Source organism: Mauremys reevesii, linkage group 7 (assembly GCF_016161935.1).
Source record: "Mauremys reevesii isolate NIE-2019 linkage group 7, ASM1616193v1, whole genome shotgun sequence".
Lineage (NCBI taxonomy): Eukaryota > Metazoa > Chordata > Testudines > Geoemydidae > Mauremys > Mauremys reevesii.
The window spans coordinates 41,494,512-41,515,647 of NC_052629.1; the positions used below are offsets into that span (position 1 = coordinate 41,494,512).

At 44.2% G+C, this 21,136-nt stretch overlaps 1 protein-coding gene across 17 annotated transcripts in view; it reads left to right on the plus strand.

Annotated features, from left to right (window-relative positions):
- CDH23 (cadherin related 23) overlaps positions 1 to 21,136 on the plus strand; it is a 509,234-nt gene that overhangs the window by 267,893 nt on the left and 220,205 nt on the right. For all 17 annotated transcript variants that reach the window (XR_005582753.1, XR_005582754.1, XM_039481222.1 and 14 more), the window contains 2 exons: positions 6,388 to 6,537; positions 8,795 to 8,953. Coding sequence is in view for 15 of the 17 variants with exons in the window: in XM_039481222.1 (XP_039337156.1) it covers positions 6,388 to 6,537; positions 8,795 to 8,953 (309 nt within the window). In the remaining 2 variants the exon portion in view is untranslated. The remainder of the gene's footprint in view (positions 1 to 6,387; positions 6,538 to 8,794; positions 8,954 to 21,136) is intronic.

Consider the following 21,136-nt stretch of genomic DNA (forward strand, 5'->3'; position numbering starts at 1 on the left):
AAACATTCTTTGCTGGGGGGAAAGGGAGCACTGAGAATGACCTCTGTCTTCTATGAATGGTTGGTGTCTTGCATTAGGCGGTCCAGGGACAGAAGTTGAGGCCCTGCCTCCTTGTTTGTACTGGGCACAGCCATGGTCTTCCTTGAGCAGGACAAGAAAGCCCAAGGACCCTGTGCTCTGTATAGTGAGTGGAGTGCTTCACAGTTTAAACTAATTGTAATTCTTAATTTTGCATTAGAACCTACCACAGATACTAGAGTGATTGAGTGCATTATTAAAATAAATACTAATTGCATTTTCTAGCTTTTTCTTGTTAATAATAAGATTATTTCTGAGCTCTGTTTCTTTCTGGAATGATTTGTTTCCTCCACAGAATGTAAACAGGCTGGTTTATTATTATAGGGTTACACACAAGTGCTCGGCTATTCATGCTGGTTCATTATTTTACAGTTGTTTATAAGCCGACCTCGATTTCTTTTTTTCTTTAAAGAAAGAGCATTAAAGCATTTACTTTTCAGGAGTGAAAAAAAAATCTGAAGCATTATATGGGCTTTGAAAACAGATCAAGAATAAAGAAGGGAAAACGGCAGAAAAAGGTTGAGCCTCCAATTTCAACAGCATTCCTTTACAAGCCAGACACATGGGCTAAACCCACATGTACTCAGGTCACAAACAATTGATGCTTCTAATGCCCATGTGTCCTTTACTGATCTTATAAAGCATACGTAACTTTGTCTGCCAGAGCTGATTCATTTGTGAACCTGCCTTTATGAGAGAGAATCTTTACACTGTTCAAAGAGACACTGTTTATTTCTGTTTGTCTCCCCATGTTTCGCAGGTCCTCACTTTGCTTCATATGTAGGATGGGGTGGAGAAGGGGGAAGATGTCTTTTAAAAAAAAAAAAACAATAGAGAAAAATCTTTCTCCCAAATCTCCCTCTTTTCCTGTAGGGTAATGTGTGTATTGGGAGGAGATAGCTGTATTCCAGTCTAAGCCCACTCCTTCTGGTGGGCAGCTGATAACAATTTGAATATTTGGATTTGCTTTCAGCCATCTGCAGGGGGTTCGAAGGCTCCAGTAACTAGGAGCAAGGAAAGCAGCATGGGGGCAGAAACCAAAAATAAATAAATAATTGAAAAATTATAGCAACTTTCCCAAAAGGCAGATGAATTCTGGTCCTCAAGACTTCATATGGGGAGGCTCAGGCATTGGAGTGGTTGGTAATTAGGGATGGCAAATATCAACAGACTGATCTGCTTTCCCAGCTGGAGGGGAATTAATCCACCCAGCTCCTTTTCACACATGCTGGGGTTCCTTTTGATGTTCAACTTTATCTCGCATCCCAACAAAATCACTCCTCTTCAGTTCCAAGAAAATCCACAGCATCTTACAGTGATGAAAGACACCTTGGCACACAACGATGCTGGTACAAGGTACCAGAGAGAGGCTCCAGCTAGGTGTGGGGAGAGGGCTTTCTTTGACTCTGTCCTGGCTGCCATGGCTTCCACCTTAAAGGACAGCTGCAGAGCTTAGAGGGAAAATTGGAGGATGCAGATCTGTATCCTCTTGATTTCTCCAAGTTTCCAGCTTGGGACACTTCAGATTCAGGTATGACTTGTTTGTAGGCTCTCAGATGCTATGCTGCTAAGCACTATAGGACTGCCAATAAATAAATAATTTAGAACAAATTAATCTCTTTATTTAAGTACTCAGTGCAAGTGAGGGGTACTGTGAAAAACATCTGAGAGCCCGATTTGGATACCCTAGTGCATGCTGGGTGGTACACAGCTACCCATGTAGCTCTACTGAAGGCAAGGGGATCACTTGTGAAATAAGGTGCTACTAAATGTAAAGCAGGATATCAAAATCTAGCTCTCTGTTATGAGTCATGCTGGAGTAGGCAAATCATTGCTGTTGCTCCGAGTTAGTAATCCCTTTCTGAACTGAAAGAAGGACCTTTGTTCAAATGTGTTAAGACTGAATATGCTCTAATGCAGAGAATATAAACTGATGTAACATATATATCTTCTTAAACAGGTGCCCGCTTTTACTGCTTCATTACTAACCGTCCACCTCTCCTGACCACCACCTCTAAAAAGCTGTCCTGAAAGGCTGGATTCAGAACCAGTGTATCTAGAGTGTCCAACCTGTGTTGATAGATGTATACTCAGCATTCAGTATGTGGGGATGAGCGGCTGCATGAGCACCTCCAAACATCTGGCAGTGCATTCACTTACCTGCACTAGCATTCTTAAAAATAGCATAATTTAGAAGTTAGTTGTGGTTATTAATGTGTTTGTTTCACAGTAAGTATGTCAATTAATCCCTTGTCTGCCCCTGGCAGGCTGCACAGTCTATTCATTGAGATGCTAGAATGTGACAAATGGTATGCAAGGAGGCACATGTGATGTATGAGTTTTCTGGGTATGTCCCCTATGTGCCAGGGATGCTGAAGGGGTTAAAGGCAAACAAGCAAAGGGTATTAAGCACTAAATTCCTATATTAAGATAGGATTGAAAATTGAATAGAGGGACGGAAAAAGAGTCCCCCGGCATTTGTCCATGAAGCTATAGAAATAGGATAAATACTCTTATTTAAAGGTAACCTGCAAAATAATTGGTTTTTTTTTCAATTGGGCTTGTGCCCTTTTTGCTGCTTTATGATGTATCTAGAAGGCTGAAAGAAAGGTATCGACACATCCATACATTCTTCATAAGCTGCCTGCTCAAAGGAAACTGCAGAAGCCAAGCAAATGTTGTTTTACGCTAGTCACTCCTGCTGCAAGAGTTAGTGTCTGATTTGGTCTCCTTTCCTTGTCCTCATCTCCCTTTCCGCCGCCTTCCTGGTGTAGCAAATATAAAGCTCATCATAGTTAATGGAGGCATATTGCAGATTTCTCCTTAGGACTCGATAGAGTCAATGAGCCCATCGGATGAGACTAGTGATGCATGTGTTTTACTGAGAACTGACAGCAGACACTAGACATACCATAGCTACCATAGAAGTGGGCAGCTCCCAATGATCCAACTCCATGTGCTTTCAAAATATTTTCAAATTTGTAGACCAACAGAAAAGGAGCGGTTACCCGTTGGGTTACATTGCAGTCTTTCTCATTCTGAAGTATCCGTTCTCTTCCAGTGTAATTGCACAGTTGTCTTCACCTTAGGTAGGGGCAGAGACACTGTAGGCGTAGCCCCATTAGTTGAATTGGCTCTGATATGAGGTCTGCAAGTCATCATAAAACCCTTTGGTCTCTTTTCTGGATGCAGCTTCCAACTCAAGTGAGAAGACCTCAGAGCAAGGAGGTCTGAGGTCTGCTGTTAATAACTTTTCTTTGTTCTTGCTAAAAGCCTGGCCTCCATTTGGGTTATACATGAACTCTCCTAACTCTCCCCACTTCCTTCAAATAATCCAGTTCTGCCAAACCCAGTTTTGGGGGCCTTTACCGCATCCTCCTCATTCTAAGGAAGTCCAGTGGCATCCAGTTGTTCCAACCAGTGAAAAAGCCTCCCTCATTCTCTTACTTCTTCCAGCTCACCATCCTTCACTAATCTGTACTCCAGCACAAATCACATCTCCTCTCCCTGACAATGTATTTAAAAAAAAAATTCCAATGGGGCATTTGTCAGAGTTCCCTCCCAACTCTGAACTTTGGGATAGAGATGTGGGGACCCGCATGAAAGACCTCCTAAGCTTATATTTCACCAGCTTAGGTTAAAAATTTCCCCAAGGCACAAATTTCTTTCCTTGTCCTTGGACGGTATTGCTGCCACCATCAAGTGATTTAAACAAACATTCAGGGAGGGGCCACTTGGAGCCCTATCCCCCCAAAAATATCCCCCCAAGACCCTTTACCCCCTTTCCTGGGAGGGCTTGAGAATAATATACCAACCAATAGGTTAACAAAGTGAGCACAGACCAAATCCCTGGTTTTTAGGACACTGAAAATCAATCAGGTTCTTAAAAGAAGAATTTTATTTAAAAAAAAAAAAAGTAGAAGAATCACACCTGCAAAATCAGGATGGAAGATAACTTTACAGGGTAAATAAAAAGATTTTAAACACAGAGGATTCCCCTCTGACTCTGCTTCCCAGTTACAAAACAGGAATAAAATGACCTCTTAGCATAGGGAAAATTCACAAGTTAAAACAAAAGTAATCTAACGCATTTTCTTGCTATTACTTACAATTTCTGTAATTTTAGATGTATCATTTCAGGAGCTGGTTTACATGCTTGGTCTCTCTCCTTGCCCTGATAGGGAACCAAACAAAAAAAGCACCAACAAAACCTTTCCCCACCCCCACCAGATTTTAAAGTTTCTTCTTTCCCCATTGGTCCTTCTGGTCAGGTGCCAACTAGGTTAATTGAATTGATTAACCTCTTACAGGTAAGTGATTCTGTACCTCTGGCCAGGAGGTATTTTATGTTACTGCAAATATAAAGGTTGTTACCCTTGCCTTTATATTTATGATAGCATCTCTAGTGTATGTGAAAGCAGGAGCACTCGAAAGTGCAGTACTACAGCCTGTAGCCAGAGCTTTCCTAAGAGCAGGCTGCCTCTTGTTTTCTTTATTGTTGTGTACATTCCCCATCAGCTGTCCTAGTCTAACAGTTTTCAGTCTCATTTAGTTTCTTGACTCCTTGGGGCAGAGATCTTGTCTTCTTAATTTGTCCGTGAAGTGCCACGCATACCTCTGGTACTATAGAAGCATCAGGAATATTCAGATCTCTCCCCACCTCTGCATGGGAATACCTTTTTTTTTTTTTTTTTGTAGAGGGAGGGGAAAATAGAGAGGGGACTTTCTGGCATGTCACCTGCTCTCAGCGGTCACGCTCAGCCAGCTTTTGCTATTAGTGCCCCTTCGTGCATTTAATTGGTCCCTCCTTCTAACAGGCCGGAGACCATTCGGGGGAAAATTGGAAATTCGGCTCTGGCAGTTTCTGAACTTTATTGTAATGTGCTCTGCTGGGTTGCACCAAGGGAAGGAGCTTGCTGCTTGGTTGGAAGGTCCTGAAGTGTCACTATCAGTATTTGGGAAAAGGCTCCTGCTTGCCTCTCAAGAAGGCTTGGGGAGAGGGGACCCCTTGAGTCCCCAGTTTCAGCTGTGCCTTAGGAAAGTGAAGCTTTGTCTATAGAAATAACTGTTTAGAATCAATATTTGCATTTCTGGAGGTTAAAGGATCCCCTCTAGGGTGACCAGATGTCTCGATTTTATTGGAACAGTCCCAATATTTGGGGCTTTTTCTTATATAGGCTCCTATTACCCCCCACCCCCTGTCTCGATTTTTCACACTTGCTATCTGGTCACCCTAATCCCCTCAGTGATGTAGCCGGCTGTGTTTTGGATGCATTCAGGCTCAGCATGCAGGCTCTGCACTGGATATGTGTAGACAGCAGTCTGGACATGTGATATCTATGGTCTCTGCTTGCGTGTAGTATGTTGGACATGTGGTATCTGTGAGCCTGAGACACGAGTGGCATGTGCCATCTATGGGTTTAGCGTGAGCACGGCATACTGGAGATGCACTGTCTGTGGCTTGGCATATGGGTGGCACACTTCAGTGTGTGCTGTCCATTTGCCATCAGGCTTGTATTTTCCCTGGCATCCTGCCACCTTGGCAGTAAAGGGTAGGATTGGTAATGCAGATCCAGGCTGAGATGGCAAAGGCTGGTCGGGTCATGCAGAGGCTGAGTAGTGGAGAACAGTAGTATTCTTTGGAAGGGAGCACAAGTCTCCAACTACAGGTAAAACATATGGGGAAGCACATCTGCTGTACTTACCTACATTCACCATGTTATGGTAAAATATGTGTGGTGTGTACAGAATCTTCCTGTATCTTTAAATATGGCAAGCTTCATTTCTTACATTTATATACTGTGCAGTAAGGTTAGGATTATACCAACCACATATATTTTGCATCCTGCATATGTACAATGGGACTGATGAAATATTATTATTTTTAATTTGTATTACCAAAGGGGCTAGTCATGGACCAGGACCCCATTGTGCAAATTGCTGTACAAACACAGAACAAAAAGGCACAGGAAAATAGAGAGGAAATAGTATGTTTCTTCCAGGTAGACATCCCTGTCCGTGTGACTTCTCATCTGTCTTTCCATTCTCCTCCCTTGTTTCTGGCTAGCTTCTCCATGCCTCTCTTCCTATTCATCTGTTTGTCTCCTCTCTCTGCCTGTCTCTTGATTTCATTTCTCTTCACCTTTTATTCATACATATTGTTGGATTTGCTACCACTGGATTATCTTTCAGCCTATCATGCATTTAGCCTGGATTGTTTATCCCTGCATTGCACTGGTAACCCAGGTACATTTTGCATTTGTCATTGTTAATGTTCCTCTCTTTATTATTTTGAAATATTGTTCTTAGGGACTCAACAGTGTTTTTGAGGTCTACCTGGTGGGAAACAACTCCAATCACTTCATCATCTCCCCAACCTCGATCCAGGGAAAGGCAGACATTCGCGTTCGAGTTGCAGTGCCGCTGGACTTTGAGACAATTCCTCGCTATGAATTTTCCGTAAGAACTCTCCCAAATATGGGGTGAATGGGCAAAGGGAGGAGGGGCTGGAAATGGGAGGACCCCAAGGCTACATTATGCAGTAAGATAATGCAGTAGCCCACGAGTGGCAAACTCACTCAGTGAGAAACCGTCGGCCTGGAGTAAAAAGTTCACTGTCAAGGGGGTAATTTTGCAGTTGTGTCCAACTGCAGAATGTGCCTCTTCATCCAGCAAAGTTAAATACTGCATTTAATGACCACGTAAGACATTTTAATTCTCCCTCTGAGCATCCTCCCATGACCAGTCACACACCCCATCTCTTGTGTGTGTGTCTGTCACCCTTTCTCACACACTCATGCTCTCTCTCTCACACATACACACACTTGGACCTTCACCCCCTTTCATTGCATTCCCCCCCCTTTGGATAGCCCCTTCCTCTTTCTTCTCCTACTGCCATCCCCCCCTTTGGGAATTTTCTCCTCTTGGGGACTGTCCCTTGCTCTCCTTTTTTTTTTTTTTCTTCCACCCTTACAGAGTTATCCCTTTTCCCTTTTCTTTTTCTTCCCCCCACCTCTGTTTTCTCTTCCTTTTTGGCGATTCCCCTCCTCCATTGCGGGGATTCTTTCTACGGGTCTTGTTCTCTGGAAGAGGCGGGGAAGTGGAGAAGGAGCTGCTTCCCTGAACCTGGTCCTGTGAGGCCAGCATTGGAGTGTGGAAGGAAGCTCTTCTGAGCACAGGGCATGGATCCCTGGGGGCTCCACAAAGGGTTGCTGTGGGCTGAGAAGGAGGAAAGGGAGAGATGAGGGCCTCCATTGCCTGTGCCCAAGCAGGCATAATTTCCCGCCTCCCTCTCTGTCTCCAGGGACTTCCTGTCTTCTTTGAGCAGCATTATCCAGCAGCTGCCAACTCTGTGTGTTGTAGAGGAATCTGTAGGCCAGCCAAACAGGTCCTGAGAATGAGATTCTGCCTACAGGCTGTATATTTGACACCCCTGCCTTGCCTGTCACCTCTGGGCAGCCAAGTCCGACACCTGACTTAAGTGGTACGATTTTGATTGCGTCAGTCGTTCTGGCTGGCAGTGGACATTGGTTGATCTCACAAACCTACCATACTGTTTGGCAGCATAGAGATGGAGTGGCTGGGCTGTGGGGGCAGCCCAGGACTATACTGTCAGACCTGCCAAAGCTCAGGGATGGAGTGCCCTAGTAGAGTTGTGTATGCAAACTTGCATAGTACCTGCCCAATCTGCTCCTGTCAGAGCTATTGGATACAAACACATTAAATTTACCTGGCCACCCCCTAAAAAGGGAAGAAAAAAAATATATTTGCTCTGAGTCTTCTCTCTTCTTTCAAAATTTAGAGCCTCAGCTACTAGAGCTTAAACAGAACATGTGTTTCCCTCCCCCCCACCCTCACGCTGGGGGACCATAAAAGCTTTATAGAGCATAAAACTTTGTTTTAAATGCACCTATCAGCCAGCAAAACTCTTTCCAGCCGCCTGCTTGAGCTGCGTCCCACTGTCTGGTTCAGCTATACATTCTGGCAAGCAAAACAGCTTCCTGATCATGCCAGCAGCTCCTGTTGCTATTAGTCCGGGCAGAGGGGCTTTTATACACCAGTAAAGAAGCATAAATAAAAACCTGCCTTCCTTGAGCAGTGAAAAGTGTAAACAAGAAACTCCAATGCTCCAGTCCCATTCAGCTAGCTGGTTAGATGGTGAAATAGTGGCAGCTCCTAATGCTGTGACCCCTGGGGCTTGAAGCTTAGATATATCCCTCTCAGGGTGTCTTTAAAGGGTGAGGATGACTAGGAGACAGTAGCAGTGCTATTATGCCCATAGAACAGATGGTTGCCACAACTTGTGTGCATACAAATACTGTATCCTGTGGTATGTGACTGATGATTCTAAACTCCTTACCATTGGTCTCACCTGCAGTGGAGCTTGGCATATTCTCAGGATTGCAAGGCTGAGGTTTGGTGTCATTGCTAGTTAGAGTGCACAAAATAATGGGGGAAGGGTATTTGACTCTGACTAGTATAACCAAGGTCTTCTAGTCTGGTAAACGGGCATGGTTGCCTGGAATGGTTGGGAGCGATTTGCCTTGAACCCCTCCAGCATCATGCTCAATGTTGAGTTAGCTGCACTGTTTGTGGATGGCCTACCAGAGGCATGCTGCTGTAGTAACAGAGTATCAGAGGAGATCACTAAAGAACTGATGCTTAGCTCACTTTAAAAAAAGACACACTGTGTTGCTTGCCTCTTGTCTCTGCGCAGCTGTTCGCAAACGAGAGCATGCCAGACCACGTTGGCTTTGCTCGTGTGAAGATTAACCTCATCAATGAGAATGACAACCGCCCCATTTTCAGCCAAGTCCTGTACAACGTCAGCCTGTTTGAGAACGTCACAGTGGGAATCACTGTCTTGAGGGTCCACGTAAGTAGAAACAACCTAGAATTTTCTTAAGTTACAATATGCATTTTATTACATCTTGTCCTCAAAGCTGTGATATGTTGACCCCACCGAATTCACCACCAATGAAAATGAAAGCTCTGTGCATTGTGCTATCAGAACAAATGGGTCATGGACTGGTGCAGGACGCTTTTATCTAGCTATTCCTGGGGATTGATTATCCCTATTGTGGGTGCCACATTCACAACAAAGCAGTCTGAAAAACTGTGCCCAAACATAGTAGGCCTGGCTGGCACAAAGGAGCCACAGGGCAGGCACAAGGACAACCTAGGGAGTAGCCCTGCCAGCTTCATAGAAGCCCTAGGCACAAGGGTTCTTTGAGGGCACACTATTGGCAGAGCAAGGGTGGGGGTAAGTGGGCCTAGTGGGCATATCAAGGGCTGGATGGGGAGCAAGGAGGGCTGAGGTAGAACTGAAATTATATGGCCCTACAAAGCCCTGTAGGGGCCTCTATCGCAGAACCAGCTATCCTAGCCTGTGCTAAATCAGGAGATTTGCAAGATGCCTTCCATTATCCCTACCCTGACACCTGCATCATTTCAGAGATGAGCCTGGCTCCTGCTCCCCAGTGTATGGTGCAATACCTAGGCAAAACAGGTGCAGCTAGAGACTGAGAGAAAAGGTATATGCATGTCCCTCCTGTTGGGTTTCAGACCAGAATTAGCTAACAAATATCATTGCCAGAGCAAGGCACGTTCTGAATGACCTCTCGGCTGGTGCTGGTGCTGGTGCACAAAGGATATATCTACATTTCAAGCCGAGGGTGAGATTCCCAGCTTGAGGAGACATTTTGTGCTAGCTCCCACCAATGTAGTGTGCTAAATAAGAGTGTAGCCACAGCAGTGTGGGAAGTGGGTGGGGCTAGCCACCCCATGTATATGCTAGGATGCGTGGTGGGCACATCCTCGAGGTGGCTAGCCCTTCCCACTCCTTGCACTGTCACAGCTACCTTCTATTTTTAGCACACTAGATTGATGTGAGCTAGTGCGAGTATGTCTCCTCAAGCTGGAAATCAGAGCCCCAGCCAGAAGGGTAGACGTACCTGAGCAGAAAAGTAACTAAAGGTGGGGAACTGAGTTCTATGCTTCATTTCACCAAATGGGGAATGAGAAAATTAGAAAGGCAAGAAAATGCATTTCCTAGCTTCTAAGAAGGAATTATTGATGGCACAGAGTAAACTGGCAAACCAGAAACCAAACCCCATCTTAAAAATTATTTAAAATAGATGTTAATTGCCATTTAGGAAGAATAACATCACTCATGAAGTATTTCTGGTTGGTGGGTGCTCCTGTGCTGCTTTAGTTAAATATCCTCTCACATGTGTTTAGTTCTCCCGCATTCCATTCCCCAATACATGTTCTCTCCCATCAGCTCCCACACCTCTGGACAGACATACTCCCCCAACACACACACGCACAGAGATAAGAGAATGAAAGCTCTGACAAAATGATTTGGGGTGTGTAAGTGTGTTTACTCTACAAACAGATGGTGTGAAACTGTACAGAGCCCCTGAGCAGTTCCCATCTGAGAGTTATTAATATTTCAAACAGATGTTTAGCTAGTCAGGCCATCAGACACTAAACAATGAGATTGTTACAGCGTCTTTTTTCCAACTTCCAGCTATGCCTGCATTTTGGAACAAACACAAAATGCCAGGAGTTGAATCTTCTATGATAAATCAGAATGTATGCAATTAGCGTTGAAATCCAGATTGTCCTCCCAGCTGATCCCAAACTTCTAACAACCCTCATAAAATACTACTACTTGTATATGAGATGCAGTGCTCTGTATGTGTCAGAAATAGTGTTCACTTAACATAATTGTTCCACCAACTATCCCACGCTCCTCGCATGGTTCATTTTATTCGTGGAGGGCTGCCTTTCGTCATGATAAACTACAGTTTTTCAAAGAGTTTCCTGGGTACCTGAAGTGGGTGATTATTAAGGACAAATTTTTAAAACTGGCCATCTAAATTTAGTGCACATTCTTTACACCTCTCCCAAAAGTACATAAAATGGATTAAATGTGCAAAAGGCTACTTATGTCTATTATTTCCCATTCTGTGTTGAAAAATGCCCTTTTGCACAAATGAGCCTATATTTTGTATTTGCAATGGATGCATGCACAGATTTTGTGGGTACATTTTAGACAGCTAGTTTGAAGATGTAACTTCTCTAAACTTAAACTCCCCTGTACTTTGAAAGGTAGAGGGAAAACAATTATAGAAATGTTCTGGAGAGTAGAAAAAACTGGTCTCCAGGAGATTAGCCCTATAGCAGAGATAGTCAGATGCTGGGACTGAGTTTCCAAAGGGATTACCTTCCATCCCAGTTACATCAGCACTGAGCAGCGGTTTCTGGAGGATTAATCTTCAATCATAGATGGTCTTGCACTGAGGGTAATAGTCCCATTGGCATTATCCCACTGTCACAGACAGTCTAGCACGAGGACAGTGGTTTCAGAGGGATTGGCCCTTTGTCACAGAGGCCTTATCTACACTAGCATTATCCCTCACGTTCTCCACCTGTGCACTACCACTAATGCAGCTGGTAGCAAGAGCGGAAACACTAGTGTAGATCAGCCACCAGAATTTAAACCACCGGGTCATCTAACCCTGCTCAGTGGAGATTTGGTTCAGGGTGTCGAGGGAGCAGAAAGGGATGGTTTCAAAATTAGTCCTCAATCTCATCAAAACAGAGAACAGAACATTCATACATTTCAGGGAAATAACAGAAATCTAGATGGATACAAACTTAATACAGAAACCAAGCCACATGTTACAGGATCAATGTGAACAGGAATTCTTTGTGTCTCCTCCTGTCTTCCCAAATTTCTGAGGTGATCATCTTATTCAAATAGCTCTGTGTGTCCTCTATGGGCTTCTAAGAGAGAACATAGTAACTTTTCCTCTCTTCACAGCAGCATTCATTGTGTTTGGTGAGTGCATATTCCCTGTCTTGGGTAATGGAGGGCAGTCTCCAGGACCCCAGCGTACACGTGTCAGCCCTTTTCTGGAGATGGCAGAATGGCAGCTGGCGCTGCAGCGCCTAAAGCTTGTTCCAGGCAGAGACATGGACGGCTCCAAAATAGGGGAGGTCTGGGGAACAGGAAATCTTTGATCTTCTGCATGATATAATAGTGATTAAAAGCCACTTTTCTCTACTTCCTGAGGAGGGGAAGAGTTTACTCCCAACTGCTCTGAAATTCTAGGCTTTCAGCCCACTTTCCAAGTCCCCAGCCTGACACACCTCCCATCACTGTTATTTAGCTATTTGGGGATGGGGGGGATGGGGGAAGAGGAGTCCTTAGTGAGCCAGTAAGAAAATGGAGCCTTCCAATCAAAATGTGCACATGCACAAGTTCCCTACTGCAATTCCCCCTTTCCCTGGACCTCCTCCCTAGGTCTGAACATCTGAAAATGTAAAAGAAAGAGAAAAAGAGACTTCACTTGTGATGACAAATGGCCAATTGTTTCTGCAGCGTTTGACCTCCTAATGTCACTGACAGCAGGGTAACACTGTGTTACCCGTATAAATCATCAGTAAGTGCAAGCAGCAGAGAGTCAGAGCCTCCTTTTACTCCCGCTCTGTGCTCTCTGCTATCGCTTCCCTGCGCAGAGTATGTGCAGGTTCAAATACACGACTCCACATGAGGTTCTTGGTGAACATCTAGCTGCTTTTGCAGAGCCCCCAACCTCCTCCCCAGTCACCCTGTAACGTTGTGCGGTGGTCTAATATTTTGTTTGTGTGCTGCACTCTCCTTCTAGTTCACATTCTCTGACTTCCCTTCCCTCTCCTATCCATCTGTTTAATTCTGTCCACATGATACATGTATCATAAATTCAGGGAATGATTTGCCTGCATGTGAACAGCTGGAAAATACAGGCTTCCTGGAAGCAGCTCCTCAGTGTGCACAGGAACCTGGAACATGCTGGAAGGCATGTCCCTCGGGGCATGAAAAATTTCCCTTCAAGAGACCCATTTGTTTCTGGAGCTATATTTAAGTGCGGAGAGATATTGGGCCAAATTCAGCCCTGATGGAGCATGCTGCAACCCACTTAAGTCAAGAGAGTTGCTTCCTCTCACAGTAGGGCTGAATTTGACCCATCTTATGAATAGTGCCTAGCTTGAAGGGCAACAATAATAATTTATATATAGTGATTTTCAGCCAAAGATTTAAAAGTGCTTTAAAAAAGTTGGAGAAGTGGTACGGTCCAAGGAGAGAGCACTGGACTGGGGCCCAGGAACGAGGGATTCTATTCCACACTCAGCCACTGACTTGCTGTGTGACCTTGGACAAGCCACTCCACCTCTGTACCAGTTTCCCCTGTTGCCCTTTGTCTTGTCTGTTTAGACTGTAAAGTCATTGGGTCAGGGATTCTCTCTCACTATGTATTTGTACAGGTCCCAGTACAAAGGGGCCCTGATTTTAGTTGAGGGTTTAGATGCTATTGTAATAGAACACCAAAGTATTGTTTATATTTGTAACCATGCCTCAGTGGGGGTCACAACTGATAGTGCCAAATCCAGGACGAACTGCTGAGAAATAGGGCAGATACACCCCAAGACTGGTGGCTAACCCCCATAGGATATTCCAAACCAGCAACAAAAGTAAACTTCTGTTTCACCACACTAGCTAACAAGAAGTCATAAAGGCAGTTTTCTCAGGCATTCCAGTTCTTATATCACCACCAAAAACACTGGATTTAAAGATGAGTGGTTCTTTACAACCAGTCTCATCAAATAAACGGTTCTTCTGATCCCAAAGGACCAGCCACACACCCAGGTCAATTTATAACTTAGATCTTACCCAAAAATCATGCTGATGCTAATCCTTTTGTATCTAAAATCTAAACGTTTATTCAAAGAAAGAAAGAAAAAGAAAGGTGAGAGTTAAAATAGGTTAAGGGAATCAATTACATACAGTAATGGCAAAGTTCTTGGTTCAGGCTTGTAGCAGTGATGGAATAAACTGCTGGCTTAAGTAAAATCTCTGGAATACATCCACAGCTTGGATGGGTCATTCAGTCCTTTGTTCAGAGCTTCAGTTTCTAGCAAAGTTCGTCCAGAGGTAAGAAGCAGGATTGAAGACCAAATGGAGGTGTTTCCAGGGCCTTTTATAGCTTTTGCCATGTGGAGGGCAATCCCATTTTTCTTACAGTGGAAAATTACAGCAACAAGATGGAGTTTGGCGTCATATGGGCAAGTCGCATGTTCATGCCAAATTTTGCTCAGTCATTGCAGGAAGCCATTACCTGTATTCCAGACAGCACAGAACAAGTCCACTCAGTGTAGATGGGTGTCTCCCACGGTCCACTGTCAGTTAAGTGTCCTTTTGACGGGCCACTCAGTTTGAATAGTCGCTCCAAGATGTGCTGGCTAACTACTTCATGGACGTTACCCCAGGAGCAAACATTTGAAATCCAGACATAGAGCCACTATTCATAACTTCAAATACAAAAATGATACATGCATAGAGATAGCATAATCATAACCAGCAAATCATAACCTTTTCATAGACACCCCACGTGACTACCTTTGTACAAGATTTGTTGCAAATTATAACAGTGGTTGCAACAACGATATATATGGTTATATTTTAATCAGATAACGTCACAGTATTCATTATACAAATGGGGAAACTGAGGCACAAAAAGGTTACGTCCAAGGCCACAACATGGCAGAGTGAGGAAGAGAGCCCAGTGAATTATCAGGGAATTATCCCCTGGACCATGCTGCCTCTTACAAGCTTGGGAGACTGAGCCTCAGCCATTTACAATAATAATGTATTTTTGAATTGGACCTTATTTTGGCATGTAATTTTGCATCTGCACATTTGTTCATGGATCTTCTTGGCCATTCGATACTTGTGTAAATTTATGAGTGCTATTTATTGCAAGCAACAGATTGCACTTGCAAAAATGGAGGCTTTGTATGAAAGAGAAACTCGAAATCTCCGTACCCCTTTTGCATTAAAATATTTAACAAAGGGCAAAATTTGCAGTGATGAGCTATGTCGTAAGAGATGAGACAGGAAGCCAAAGTGTTCTGTTCTCCCCACTGAGGGCTGCAATTATTCCCATCCATCCTTCTCACTAACTAAAAGTTTGGAGACCAGTTTTCTTCAGAGGTTGTGAGCACCCAGAGCTCTTATTGACTTCAACTAGACTGCTCAGCCCTTCTGAAAATAAGGCTGGGGGGTGGAGGGAGGGTTTCAGAGATTAGTGTGACTACAGAGACCTGCCCTGACATGGTTACACAGGATACCGCATGATGAACATGTATGTGTGTGTGAGAGAGAGAAGGCAAAAATCCATTTTCCCACTCCATCCTTTTTCCATTTTAAATTCTATTCTTTTTTAAAATCTTTTTTAAAAGGTCTCGTTTGAAAAGAAAATTAGTTTCCTTTGTTACACTAGATGTGGCCCTTTTTTGGGGATGGGGAAACTCCCCTTCCAGGCTACCTCTGGGGAGAAGTATACAGCTGAAAATGTCGACAGTGCAGAAATAGTGATGTGCCCTGTATCATTTGCACATGGTTTCTCGATGTATAACTTCCCTCCTTACCACCTTCATAACACCTGAAAATAACCACTGTACAAACACCAGCAACAAAACAAAGGGGGAGATTGGCAAACAATTCCTAGCACTTGGTCCCGGGTGTCAAAGGACCCCCGTTGATTTAGGGAACTGTATTTGTTCTCAGCACTCTTGCTTCTTGGGGGCATGAAGTTATACCAGACCAGCTTGCTCAAGAAGTGTGAAATTCCTGCTCTGACCTTTTCTGTTATGTTATTAAAAGGTTTCACGGCCAGTTGTTTCAGGGAAAAAAAAAAACCACTTCAATATCTGCTGGTAGCTGGGGCAGAACCTACCAATCCTTCTAGCCTAGGGACTGGACAGCTGACTCTGCTTACACCCTTTGCTGTGCTCCTTCGTCACTGGATGTAGCACTTCAGTCTAACTCATTGTCCCAGTGTACAACCTTTCACAAAGGAGCACAGTTTAGGGGCAGACAGACAAAGAAGTCTGTATGCTGGGTAGAGAGACTTGCTGGAACGTGCAGTGGAAGAGAGCAGAAACAGTCCCAGCATGATGGATGGAAGCATGCACTTTAAAATAGTGGTTGTGAGTGAGCCTGGTGACTCTGCTGTCTATGAGCAAAAAGAACGAGGAGTACTTGTGGCACCTTAGAGACTAACAAATTTATTTGGGCATCAGATGCATGCAGTGGAAAATACAGTAGAAAGATAGATACAGAGAACATGAAAAATGGGAGTTGCCATACCAACTCTAGCAAGACTAATCAGTTAAGGTGGGCTATTATCAGCAGGAGAAAAAAAAACATTTGTAGTGATAATCAGGATGGCCCATTTCAAACAGTTGACAAGAAGGTGTGAGCAACAATAGGGGAAAAATTAGCATGGGGAAATTGTTTTTAGTTTGTATAATGACCCATCCTCTCCCAGTCTTTATTGAAGCCTAATTTAATGGTGTCCAGTTTGCAAATTAATTTCAGTTCTGCAGTTTCTCATTGGAGTCTGTTTTTGAAGGTTTTTTGTTGAAGAATTGCGACTTTTGGGTCTGTAATTGAGTGTCCAGGAGGTTGAAGTGTTCTCCGACTGGCTTTTGAATGTTATAATTCTTGAAGTCTGATTTGTGTCCATTTATTCTTTTGCATAGAGACTGTCCGGTTTGGCCAATGTACATGGCAGAGGGGCATTGCTGACACATGATGTCATATATCACATTGGTAGATGTGCAGGTGAACGAGCCCCTGATGGTGTGGCTGATGTGGTTAGGTCCTACAATGAAGTCCCTTTAATAGATATGTGGACAGGGCTGGCAATGGGCTTTGTTGCAAGGATAGGTTCCTGGGTTAGTGTTTTTTGTTGCATGGTGTGTGGTTGCTGGTGAATATTTGCTTCAGGTTGGAGGCCTATCTGTAAGTGAGGACTGGCCTGTCTCCCAAGATCTGTGAGAGTGAGGGATCATCCTTCAGGATAGGTTATAGATCCTTGATGATGCTCTGGAGAGGTTTTAGTTGGAGGCTGAAGGTGACGGCTAGTGGCATTCTGTTACTTTCTTTGTTGGGACTGTCCTGTAGTAGGTGACTTTTGGGTACTCTTCTGGCTCTGTCAATCTGTTTCTTTACTTCAGCAGGAGAGTATTGTAGTTTTGAGAATGCTTGATAGAGTTCTTGTCGGTGTTTGTCTCTGTCTGAGGGATTGGAGCAAATGTGGTTGTATCTTAGAGCTTGGCTGTAGACAATGGATCATGTGCTGTGGTCTGGATGAAAGCTGGAGGCATGTAGGTAAGTATGGCGGTCAGTAGGTTTCTAGTATAGGGTGATATTTATGTGTATGAGTGAGAGCACCACATTACAGGCACTAGACAGCACCAGCTTGGGAACAGTTTTGCTCCATATAGGGGGTTCTGCAGAAGCAGTGAAGATAGCTCTCTAGTTGTAGTCCTCCTCTCAGGTAAGGACAAGGGAAGACAGACTTAACTACTGGTCTCTGCTTGCTCTGTGTCACGTGAAAACCAGCTGTGCAGGCTGTGTGAATACCAGATGATAGGCTTGTACAATGACCAGAGTTGCATGTGGGTCCATGCCCCTCAGGCTGCAAATAGGGTATTACGTATAGTCCCAGGACCAAATCATTGAAATTTCTCCAAAACAACTACAAGGCTCATAACCATCAATACAGAAGAAGGCATGTGTGAGTAATGGTATTGTGACCACCGTCTAAGCAATTCCCAGCCTTCTTTACTCCTGTATGTGTATAGCAAGAAGCCGGGCAGGGGAGTATCTTCCAAGTCCTGCCCTTCCCAGCTATGAATCTGTGAATGGATAGACTGGGGGTGGGGGGATGAACTGATAGACTAGAAAAAATTCCCAAGACATGAGCAGCTGTACATCAAAGAGACGCACATAGATAGACCTTAGACCAGATAGGAGGATAAATCCATTGAAGAGAGGAATAGCTCAATAAATAGAGGAAAGAGGGGTAGGTAAAACTGAATGGCCAGAAATCCAAAACTCCATCAAATATCAGCCCAAGCCCTACAGAAAACAAGTTATAGAACAAATGGCAAATTCCCCACCCCTCATGTACTGTATATAGTAGAGGATACCCAGTGTATGGAAGAAGAGAGAGAATCAGTGGATGATGGAGCACAGCAGCCCTTAGAGGAGCAGAATGACAAGTCTTGGTAGTGTGGAATGTAAGATCCCAGAGTCCTTGATGGGCTCCCTTTGGGAAGAGAAGTGACACTGTGAACATGGGCATTGGATGAGAATTGAGCTCTTGCCCCTTGATGTTCCTCCCTCTGCCTTTTGTGGAAGCTGCCTCCAAAAGGTGCAGTGAAGGGATTTTCACTGATGGGAATTAGGGGCTGTTTAGGATAAGCTATAAGTGTCTGGAGGTATCTAATGGTAAAGCACAGATCCCTTTCTGACCCATCCAAGATTTGGGGAAGTGGGGAGGGGAAGTGTTTTGCCACCAGATGGCATTATCTGAAGGAGGCCCTTTTCAGTGGTGAGCTTCTCCTAGAAGCTAGAGCTTCTGACAAAGATGAGGATATGGTGAGGGGAAGTCATAGGAGAACAGGACATATCTCTGTTTCAATTAGCCTACGCTGTCTAGACAATTCCTACAGAGAGAGGAGGAGTGGCAAGAGCCCTTTCTGTGTCTCCACAGCTTTCCTGGCTGTCTCTTCTGTGGCTCTATGGCTCTGGTCTGACCTGAGAGATCAGCAGATGGATGCAGTAGAAAGTGTGGGAAAAGAAGCAATGTGTCCATCTGAACTTATGAAATAAGCTAGGTACTCTCCTGGGTTTTGCTCCTATACAATAAGGAGGGCCAGTGTTTCTCTCTATAGTATTGTCACTGAGATAGAAGCTATGTGGTTGCATCTGTGGTTGGTGCTTTAAGGGCAACTGACCCTTTTCTTTCTCTTGCATGTAAGCAAAAATAAAATATGTGAAAGAGCAGAAGAGAGTGGTAACAGAGTGGGGCTGTCAGACTGGCCCTGCTGGATGCCAAGTCCAGGAGTTCAAACAGCAGCCCAGCAGTCCATTGCCAATCTGATGAGACTGCAGTGCTGTACTGTTGTGCTAAGTCGCAGAGCTGTCTAGGTCTCAGCGAAGGACACTGAGAAATCGCTCCTGCCATTGTGTGAGGGTCTGAGTGTATGTCCACACTTAAAACATGTTGCAACAGCCCCACTGTTGCACTTCACTGTAGACACTACAGCGACGGGACTGGTTCTCCCATAGCTGTAGTTAATCCACCTACCTGAGAGGCTATAGCTAGGCCGATAGAAGAATTCTTCTGTTGACCTAGCGCTGTCTACACCGGGACTTACGTCAGCATAGCTACATCTCTGAGAGGGGTGGATTTTTCACACCCTGGAGCGATGTAGCTATGCTGATGTACGTTTTCCACGTAGACCAGCCCAGATCACTAGTCCAGCATAGCAGGAGTATCGTGCCCCTCAGAGTTTCTTTTTCTTTTTGTTTTTTTCACTCCTATTGCTGATCTTTTTGACCTTGAAGCTGCAGATCCAAAGTTTAGTGTGAAGAGAAACTGGGCAGTTTTAATCCATTCGGCTCTGAAACTGTGGATCGTACCACTAGTGCCCTGCTCTATGGATAGTGCTGCTTTCAGAGGCTGGGAGCCTGATTCCTGGTACTGCTAAGCTTCTATCCAGCTGGCTAGACCGTTGCCTTGCTATACCACTGCTTTCAGTCACTGAGGTTGTTTGCAGTAGCCTTTTTCCTGACAATTTCCCTCTGTTGCTACCACTGGTTCAGCTCCGTACGTGGGAGCAATGATGGGAGTGCTAGTGTATCACACCCACTAGCATTTTAACCACCGTATTGTCCCAGAGCCCGTCTAGATAAGACAGTGGCTAGAGTTCCAGTCATCAATCTGTATTAGTGCTCCCCCTGTTGCTAACACTGTTCGAGCTGCACTGGTAGCAACAGTGGGGTGTAAGGGGTTCGTGTATACAAACCCCGTCCCAATACTAGTACCCCAGTGTGAATAGGAGTACGAACCTTCCTCTGTGTGATTATTTCTACTTTAATGGATTTCCTATTCTTCCCTCTCATTGAGGCCACAGTTGTTCCTTTTGTATGATCAAGAACTCTAGACCATTCTTCTCTGGTCCATGGCTCTTATACATGGGACAGAGAATGTGGAAACACAGATAAAACTCCTGTCCTGGTAAGTGCAGATTCCCTACACCCATCCTGTGCCTCTTGTTTCATGAATGAGAAGAGCTCTGGGCAGAAAATAATTAGTCACACAACAAACCTGCCTTTGGTGCATTCATGTAGGACATCACTATTCAGTCAGTCAGGAGTTGCCAGGAGCTGGGACCAATCAGGTGCATCCTCTCTAAGGTTAGGGATGTACAGAATGGCCTAATTTGCATCGTGTTAAGATTTGGCAATAGCATTAGTAAAGCCTACAGGGATGGGGAATGGATGTAAGGAAGCCTATAGGAGATGAGAATTAATGGCTAGGGAGGTGGTATTAAGACTCTCATTTCCTTAAGATCTGCACAGTTGACTCTATCTGAAAAATGCTGATAACTGAAATATTTAAAACTGAGATGAACCAATGAAGTTTGTTTTTAACTCAACATGCATTCAATTTGCCTAGCCTTAAATAGTCTGCAGAGAAACAATTCCACAGGAAAGCGTTTTCGTATGGTAGCATTGAGTCCAGGATCTATCTCTAGGATTTTTTAGGCTGTTTAGGCTCAGATCAGTTGCTTTAGGCTGCCTGAATCAGCTGGTACCAGAGTAAGTCAACTGACTTGCTCTTTAAGCCTCCAGGAACTCTGCTGTGTATTCCCCACTGAGCCTATGTTTTCTTCTTAGTCAAAAAATAATGACAAGTCGAGATAAATTACTCTGGAAAAAGTGAGAAGATGTGTTACAGTGACAGAGCAGGAGCTTCAGTGCCCCTCCTCCTTCACCTCAGTTTGTTACTGCTCTTTTTGAAACAATACACTAGAGTCTTACAGTCATGGCCCAAAACTGTACATTTTACAATAGAGACACTATGGTGTTTTGGACTGTTCCTATAGAGAAAACTAATGTATAGAAACATAGGAATTGCCATACCAGATC